At 38.4% G+C, this 9831-nt stretch overlaps 1 protein-coding gene across 1 annotated transcript; it reads right to left on the minus strand.

Moving 5' to 3' along the window:
- Positions 1 to 69: 69 nt before the first annotated feature.
- On the minus strand, positions 70 to 9643 carry LOC116377856 (choline kinase alpha-like). The gene is made up of 5 exons (XM_031839605.1): positions 8072 to 9643; positions 4985 to 5118; positions 2073 to 2177; positions 618 to 676; positions 70 to 526 (listed from the first exon to the last, which is right to left on the minus strand). Exons 1-5 carry the CDS (start codon positions 8171 to 8173, stop codon positions 435 to 437), a joined length of 492 nt encoding a protein of 163 aa, XP_031695465.1. The 5' UTR covers positions 8174 to 9643; the 3' UTR covers positions 70 to 434.
- Between the last annotated feature and the right edge of the window lie 188 nt (positions 9644 to 9831).

A 9831-nucleotide genomic window follows, 5' to 3' on the forward strand; every position in this document is an offset into this window, starting at 1 on the left:
TGTGTGTGTATATATATATATATATATATATATATATATATATATATATATATATATATATATATTTTTTTTTTTTTTTTTAATGCTATGTAATTTACCACAAAAGCTTGGCATTGTAGTTTTTAGTAAACATTACTCAAACTGGAGTACAGCTGCGGATTAATACACATTTAATACTTCTGAGCACTAATGAGAACTACCAGCAGGAGAACGCTGTATTTGGGATCGACTCTAAATGAACTACAGTGCCCATGTTCCCTGTAATGAAGGAACATGTCACCCAGTGTGGCTCATTGATATGTTTTTTTTATAGTTTTTGAGCAAAAACTGAGCTCTATGGCACAGATAAAGAAGATATATCAATACGCGAATAAACAGACAAAATGTGTGAGTAGGATCAACTCATTGAAATCTGTGTTACAGCAGTTGCCATCTTACCTGTAATTGTAGCTGCTGTACTCAAAGTCAATTAGCATAAGCTTCTGTTTGTCTGAGCTCTGGCGGCCCTTCAGCAGCAGGACGTTTCCTGAAAGCAACGCATGCATAAAGTTATTTTTTCATGAAAGAAATAAGCTAATGTACAGCAGATAGGGGCCATCGTCGTCCATATGTTTTACCTTCTTGACAGTCGTTGTGGCAGAACACTACAGGCGAATGCGTGGACTCCAGAAGAGACCTGAACATACACAAAAAGGTCAGAAGTCAGAGGATGATCAATCAGCAGGGTTTAAAGAGCTTCTGATAGCTGTGTGCATCTTCATACTGACAACATATTCTGGAGATTCCATCTCTGTGTTTCACTTCATTGATTAAGTCATTAAAACATTTGCAAATCACCTTGGTAGGAACTCATGGAAACTGTGCTCTGCTTGTCCAAATGCTTTTTTCTTCCTTTCAAAGTCCAGGTTGTGAAAGTTTCACTGTGGCATGTGGACCTACTCAATCTATAAATTCCGTTAAATAACACCATGTTTGGAAACTTTCCTGCATGTGTAATTTGTTATCCACTCTAAAATCTATACTGGTGTGTGTGTGTGTGTGTGTTTGTGGGGGGGAGACGACATTAATCTGTTTACACCAGCCCCTTTAACACAGCCTGTTCAAAGCGGGACTGTTATTGCGGTTATTCCGCCTCGCTGTTGCAGAATGTCACGGAGCTAAGCAGTCGTCTGTGTGAAAAAGGACAGCCGGCATGGCCCGGGTGACGCCGCAGACCAGCCAGCTAGCGGCCGGAGACGACGCCCACCTGTTACTAGAAGAGGCCACGCCCACAATAATACTAACTTCAAGCTTTGATATCATTTAAACAGGAGAATTCCCCACGGTACAATTGTCATGAGCGAAGAAAAAACTATAGTGGCCATAACGTTTTAATGTACCAGGCTGTAAACATGTTTAAAATTAGGCATTTTAACATGGGGATCTATAAGAATTGACTTGCTTTTGTAGCCAGCCTCAAGTGGCCATTTGCAGAACTGCAGTTTTTGGCAGCGAGCAGCAGGTAGCACCTAACCAATAACAACCAAGAATGGCAGCAAATTGCAGAGACAACCAGGTTCGGAGCTTCTTACCCTCCAAAAAGCACCTCAACACCCAGTTCACCAGCCATTACTGTTTAGGATGCAAGTCACTAACCGGGACGCAAGTTATACGACACAATAGACACCAATGCCGCTGTGGTAAACCTCACGCCGCTTTTGCTCCCGTGATGACGGTGTGGTATCTGATATCACGAAATGGGCCGACATCATGTCACCTTTGTTTGATTCAGTGTGTAAAAGCAAAGCAAGCGTAATGGCGGATCTTTTTTTATGTCAGCATTGCGGAATCTCTGTGTAAAAGGGGCTACAGTCAAATTGCTGGGGACTTGCCTTCCTTTTAGGAATGCACATTCCCATACCATACATCATTTCAATTTTTTTCATTTAAAAACTTTAAAGTTAGGGTTAGGATTAGCCATGTAGTGGTTATGGTTAGGGGTCAAGGTCAGTCTCCAAGAAATGAATGTAAGTCCATGTAATGTGTCTCTAAGTGATGGACACACGACTGTGTGTTTATGTGCGCGAACATACTTGAGCATATCCATCTCCTTTGGCAGGTTGTAGCCGAGCAGGCGGTTGAAGCGGCGCAGGTGTGACTCTCTGGTGAAGTTCAGCCTCATGACTTGGCTCAGATACCTGTTGAGAGCGTTACACACACATTAACCCTTTCCCTCAAAAACATCTGTGCCTTATCTGATAAAGCCAAGTGACACACAGTGAAGTCAGGATCATGTGAAAGTCGGAGTGTTCTCTGAATACATACTGATAAGCATGAGGTCACATCTTTGACAATCAATGAGAATCTGAGGTTATGATAACTTCTTCTACAAATACAATCAAGTATTTATTCTACTAATGTATTAAATACTGATTGTGAAAGCAAAACTAATTTAGTTTAATTAAATAATCGTATTTTACAAATAGGAATTATTGAAGAGATAATGGCAGCAGTAGTAGTGCCAATAGTAGCAGTTGTAGTAGAAATGAAGTAGGAGGATTGCCAGCAGTTATAGAATTAGTACCAGTAATAGCAGTAGTTCTGCGTTTGTGATGAGTGTGTGTGTGCAAGTACAGAAAAGAGAAACGGGACGTGTCAGAAGGTCAGAAATATGACTGAGATCTGTAATCTCATTACGTCAATAACTCTAAATTTTCAAAGCATGTTTCAAACTATTCTTTTTTTTCTTTTATTGCAAGACAAAAGACAGTACATAAACATAACAACAAGAGGACGACAAGAACAGTGAGATACAGGCCAGCTAACATATAGTCAGTGTATGGGAGAACAGTGTAATTTCGGAGTGAGTGTGTGTTCGTGTGCCTGAGCCCTTCGAAATGAAAGAAAAGACCATAAGAGAATACATAAATAAAAGGGCAAATTACATAGATTACAAAACAATAACATTCGTAAAAATGCATTAAGAAAAACATTAAGTCAGGGGCAGTATCGCCCCATCCACTGGCAACAAGCCATGACCAGGGCATGCAGTAGGTTGCCTGAGGTGTGGATTAACACAAATGTGCCAACATTAAAAGCAGTAGCTTCAGTTTAATCATCCTTAACTACTATTATCACATCACTTCTATTTTTATGATAATAAAAAATATTGTCCAACTAGCTAGAGGAGGGATTTGTATAAAAGCAGTCCCTGCTAACTCTACCATGATGTCTAAGACATGATGAGGAGTCATTCACAAAAGTAATCTCAGGGACAACAGGCGCTCAGGAACTCCTATCACAAGGTTAGGACAAATAGTGTGATGCATATGATTGTCAGTACTTCTCCTGAGGTTGTACGACTCATTTTCATGAACATACAAGAAAAAAAGGACAGAAACTGGAGGAAAAAAGCAGAACGACCTGTTTCTCTTGAGTTCTGAATCAGTCAGAGGCTAAACAGCAGCATGGACATAGCACAGACACACGGTTGTAGTGTACGTTGCTAGCTTACACTGCTAACTGTTAGTTGGTACAAAGGCTGTTTGGGGCAGGAAAAAACATTCTTCTGACAAATAAAACACTGAGTTGACACAAACAAGCCATCTCTCATTTGAATACATCAAAGGGTTTCCCTGCTACAACCCAGCTTGGTCTACTATGACCAGTAGCTCATGGTGGCTAATGTTAGCTAAGGTTGGCAAATTTCAGGTAGATATTAATGAGTCAGTTTTCCAGATGTATGACTCTTCTCTATTTAAACTGCTATCTATATTCCATCATTTACCATTATTTGAGCTGTAATTGTCACTAAATTGATTTGTTGAGCATCTGAGATAAACCCGCTGACAAGAGTTTAGGGTGGATTGTTCTGTAACAAGCATTTGTAGCTATGCAACTATGACAACTTTTTGAAATGTGTGTTTTTTGGGATATTTATATCAAACATTGCTCAATGCTGGTACTCAGCCTGGGTCACCTTGATGTTATTCTACTAAACTTCCAAGGCGAAATTATCAGATAGAGATAAAGGACTTCAATCTGATGAGGAATCTAACGCACCCACAAACCCAATCCCGGTCAGATTTGGCTGTGGCTGCAAAGGTTTGCTTCTTTTTCAAATTCTCTGACGAGTTTAAAACAAAATATAAATCAATGCTACCACTAGACACAATATTACAGTCCACATTATAGGCAATCCTGCTTTTATCTTTTGTAAATGGACTGTACTTGTATAGTTCTTTTCTAGTCTTCCGACCACTCAAAGCTCTTTAACACTACTTGACATCATTCACCCAGTCATACACTGATGACAGGGCAACCATGCAAGGTGCCACCTGCCCATAAGGACTATCTAACAACATTAATACACCGTAGGCACAGCTACAGGAGCAATTTGGGCACAAGGACACATCGAAATGGACGAGCGGAGCCGGGGATCGAATCGCCGAGTTCTGCCGATGAAAATCACCAACAAATTCCAGTAGAATTCCACATAAGCTAATACTACATATTATGTTTCTGATTTCTCAATCCTCACTCTTTCGTGTCATGGAGATTTACAAAATGGGTCATCGGCGGGACAACTTAGTAATATTTGTAATACATAATCTGGGAAATGATAAACCAGTAGATATCTTCACAGCAAATCAGTAGAACTAGACAATGGACTTTATCCCCACACGCTGAGAAATATTGTGCAATGTAAAGCTAGCAAACACCCAACAAATAAAATTGAAAGTAATTAAAACAGAAGTACATTATGATAAGACAACTGTTGATAAGTGATGCAACTTGCTATCCTAGGATACAAAACCTCCAGTTACTGACTCTGAACCAGTTTCAAATCTGCCCAGTCTCTCATTTGAAATCGTTTTTCATGTGGACTTACGTGGAGAATGGCATTTCACTAAATATAGACGAGACAGGACTCAAGATGGGGCAGGGCAGGACAGGACAAGTCGGGCTGGGTAAGTCGGTGCTCGACAAGACTCAAATGACTTACTTGTCCATAGTTCCAAACAGCCACTTGGGTTCCTTGTTGAAGGGCATCCTCATCGCATGAAACTTGGCCATCTTCTCTGCAACCTCCGCTGAGATGCTGGGGTCGCTTAACTCACATGTGTCCAGTTTACGACTCTGTTAGCAGAATAACATAAATGGCTTATTCATACAGTAAGCGATACCACATACAATGGTGACTGTTTTTAAGTTGCATAACGCACAATTTTTTTGTAAAACTATTAGCCCAAATCATAAAACATTTAAGATGCAACAAAACCCACAGATTCACATGTGTGAGTGTGTGTGTGTGTGTGCGCGTGCGCGTGTGTGTCAGTGAGTGAACACCTCTGTGTCTGTCCATGACTAATCTCGAATTCTGCTGCAGAAAATTGCATAATATTTTGGATGGCCTGTTATGGCTGCATGCTCAAGAACCTCTTGTGGTTGTGATGACTCACACTTTCTCAAAATACGTTTTATTGCCCGTTTTATACTGCCATTGACTTCCTGCTCATCTATCACTCACTCTAAACCGGCTTAACACAGCCTGGTGCATGTCCGACCCCAAGCCACTACTCTGTGGCTAGAGACTCGGAAAAGTGACGGGAAAACAGTTTTCTCAATTGTAGTGATTTGGACAGTGTTTGGCTAACGGAACTACCAGTACACACACTGCTGAGTAAATCACCGCAACTCAGCCACTTTATTTCGTTTTTGACAAGATTGTATGACGTGTCTTATAGTTACAGCCTGCATACATCAGCGTTTGTTTTTGAGTTTGAATGACGTGTGTTTTACGATGCCTAACATTAGTGTCCAGAGGGAGGTTAGTCAGTTGTGGGTTGTATTCATTCAATCAAACATTACAGCAGTGGTTGTAGCAGAAACACCTGGCGGTGATCTACACTCTACTGAGTACACCTTTCTAGTTTTTTTTCTGAAACTACTTTTGTATAATTGTATCAAGGGCTATCACTTTCTTGCAGCACATCCTTCTTCAAACAAGATTACATGAATCTATTTAAGTAACTTGCCGCTGGTCTATACAGTTGAACGATGGCTACATGATGTCAACTTAGGTCAAAATGATTTTCTTCCAAAAGCAGAATGAATTGTGTAACACTGTACTGTTTAACTGCTGAAGAGCAGATGTTTTATGGTTTATTAATTCTCTCTGAACATTGATCGGTGATACATCATTGAACAGTACACCACACACAAACCAACCGTGTTGTATCATTCATTCTACCTAATGATGCCTAGTTCAAATCTTAACACAACACATAACTGCCAACCTGCAGGTGAACTAGGGCTGCACCTAACAATTATCTAACGATTCATTTTTTAATTAGTTGATTAATTTAACGACTAAATTATTAATTATTCCAAGATATATATTTTTTAAATTCCCCATTAATATAACAATTAATTTTCCAAAGAATATATCACAAACTAGTTTGATAAGCATTTCAATATTTTATCCAATCATCTTCTCTTAAAATCAAACAACAGTAACAAGACAATAGACTATTAGTCACATGATCAGTAAAGTACTGGACCTCAAATTCGAAAGAATTGCAGTGACACATTAATTTAATCACTGTATGTCACAGCAACCCTTTCCCTGAACTGCACAATGAGTATTTTTACTTAAGTACTTGAATTAAAACTTAAAATGGTTTCATGGATTCATTTCACCACTGGAGTAATAAGCAGTTCAGATAATCAAATGTGTTTTTCGATCAGTGTGGAACAACAGTCTGCAACATCAGTTAAAGCCACTTTCGAGTGAGATACCCGGTCGTCAAAGTAAACAGAAAATATACTGTATATATACTGTACGGGCGAATATTAGGCGACACATGGTGTAACATTTTGTTACCATAACAGCCACCGTGCAGAAATAAATTTAACATAAGGGGGCTTTAAATAATTATTTTAGTAAATTAATTTTAGTTAGCTACCACTAACAGAAACAAGTTATACGTGTTGATAACCCAAATACATCATGCTTGGATGCTTTTGCCTCAGGTATGTGCATAGCAGTTGTACTGCTGTGGGAAGCCATTTCCAATTTCCACAGAGTTTGCAGGCACCACATTGTTGGATCTCTGTCTAAAATACTTCCACATTTTGGAGGATTTGGTAAGAGGTTTTGACCGGGCGCAGCCACTTTTGCAACGTGCCAACGCTTGTTATGCAAATCAACATATTTTTGTAATTGATGAAGTCGACGTATTGCCCCAGCCCTAAAATGTACCCTCTTTTCATTGGAGATGTTCCGATACCCATTTTTCGCGTTCCAATTCCAATACCAGAACTTGCATATCAGTCAATACCTAGTACCGATCCGATAACGGGGTGTTGAAAAAACAAACGGGTCATACTTCCCTCTCTAATAGCTATTTTATATTGCTGTGAAAACATCTCCCTTTAACGACTGTATTTATTAAAGTTCCTAAATTTTACAAATTTCAACACATGATTTACATTATAATTGACCTTGGCCATAATAATATTTACATTGGATCGATGCATAGACTTGTGCTGATACAGTATCGATATCAGAACAACTCTACTTTTTATATGAAAGATCAACATGTTGTCACTAGTCCTCTCAACTTACATTCAGATCATATATAAAAAGGGGCAAAATATCTAGGACTGGTTATTATTTTCATTTCTATAATACATTAGCACAAAGGGGTATGAATTTTGATGCTAAAAGTTTTTGTGATAACTTTCTATACCTTTCATTTTTAAATTTAACAAATAAATCCTCAAGAAGAATCTCAATCGTTAAAAACGAAACACAGGCAGTCATACGAGAACTTTGCCCGGTAAAGTCTATAATTGGCAACATTTCGTCAATTAACTCAGGAAGTATCTGATTAAAGAATCCTGTAAGTAAGATTACAAATGTGATCAGACATTCAATGCTAGATTTCAAGTACTACTTCGATACTTAGTGCTTTGGTCACATTTTCCTTTTTTTGAATTTTTATTACCGGTTGAACCGGTATACCGCCCAGCACTACAAGTAAACATACAAAGGGATGTGCATATGAACAACAATGTGGTGACTTACAGGGACATACTGCTCCAGTCGACCCTGAGGGAAAATACCGTAGAGTTTAGGTCCCAGCTCCCTCTCTGCCAAAATGGCAAACATCACACTCTCCAACACCATGGCCTCGGCACCCTGACAAAACACACAACAGTAAAGAAACTTAGCAGCTTAAACATTTAATTATAGTATGAGAGATACTGCCTATCAGTGCTGTAAAATGCAAAAAGAACAGAATAACAAATGACACAAAGACCTGTTTCTGGTAGCCATGTCTGAAAACATGAAAGAGAGTGAGGTGTGGAATGAGAGTCCCAAAAGAAACTAGTCTCTTGTCAGCCCCGTTCAGAGAGTAAATCTGTAACAGTTTCATGTTAAATTTAAGATTTTATTTGAGCATAGGTCTCTGGTAAACATTAGCGCTGCCTGGGTATTACCCCTGATTTCCCGAATTGATTAAATTTCCGATTCGATTAGGAATATTTTAGTTACAATATCAATTTCGCTTGGAAATGAACAAGATTCTCACAAAAGTAATGCTGTAAATTGTACGATTAACCCCCTAAACTGTGCATTAACATAAATACAAATGTTTTCTTAACTTTACTACAAGGACCTTTCATTTTGTGTTGATTTTGGCAGTCCATGTGGACTGGTCTCTGTTGGAGACCAGTCCAACAGAGACCTCCGCTGGAGGAGTTTGTGGTGAACCTGCATTTCATAGATTGTGCGGAAACTGACCCGGTGGCACAGATGACAAGCATTAAGAAAATAACTATATCTAAATAGACCATCTTCTCTCTGATGGTCTCGTTTACTGATGTAGGCAATATAGGGACATCAGTATTAATTTGAGATTGTTTCATAACCAGTTAAAAGTTCATCATAACAACTTTAATGTTAATGTTCGGAGATTTCTGGTATTTCCACCAGATTTTACCTCAACTTTCCATATCGTACATACAGTTTTTGCTGCTGTCCAGCTCTTCATAGCTTTTAAATCCGAAATGCAACCAGACATCTGTGTTTTGGCTTGGCGGTGCCTTCAAGGGAGTAGCTCTCTGTATGTTTCACTAGTCTCACGTAGCCAGATCCCGTTTGCGCGAAAAATCAAAGACTTGCCACGTGAGACTAAACGGGTTAAAGCTTTACTCATCCATGGGAAAAGACATGTATTAAAATAACGATATCTGGATTTTATGAATCGTTATCAGATCATTCAAAAGAAGATCGATTTGAATCAGAAAATCGATTGTTTTAAACCCGGCCATAGAAAACATCACGGGACTTTAAAAGATAGAGCAACTGTCATAAGATACGGAGAATGATGAAAATCGTAGGGAGTATAACTTAAACTCCTGTTTTGAACAAATTAGATTTCCCTCTGCATAAAAAAATTATAACAAGGCCCTTGTGTTGATAGCTAATATTTTTGTATTCAGACGATTAAACTATAACAGTGTGCATGCACTATAATAAGATTGCTGTGCATCCAGAGCTGAATGGAAAGGAGTAGGATGGATGAGTTTGAAAGAGGAGAAAAGATGTGGTTAGTGTTAGTATACTGTATATACACACATATATATATATACACACATATATATATATACACACATATATATATATATATATACACACACATATATATATATACACACATATATATATATACACACATATATATATATACACACACATATACATATATATACACACATATACATATATATATATACACACATATACATATATATATATACACACATATACATATATATATA

The sequence above is a fragment of the Anarrhichthys ocellatus genome, unplaced genomic scaffold (genome assembly GCF_004355925.1).
Source record: "Anarrhichthys ocellatus isolate YVR2014 unplaced genomic scaffold, GSC_Weel_1.0 scaffold1767, whole genome shotgun sequence".
NCBI classification, from domain to species: Eukaryota; Metazoa; Chordata; class Actinopteri; order Perciformes; family Anarhichadidae; genus Anarrhichthys; species Anarrhichthys ocellatus.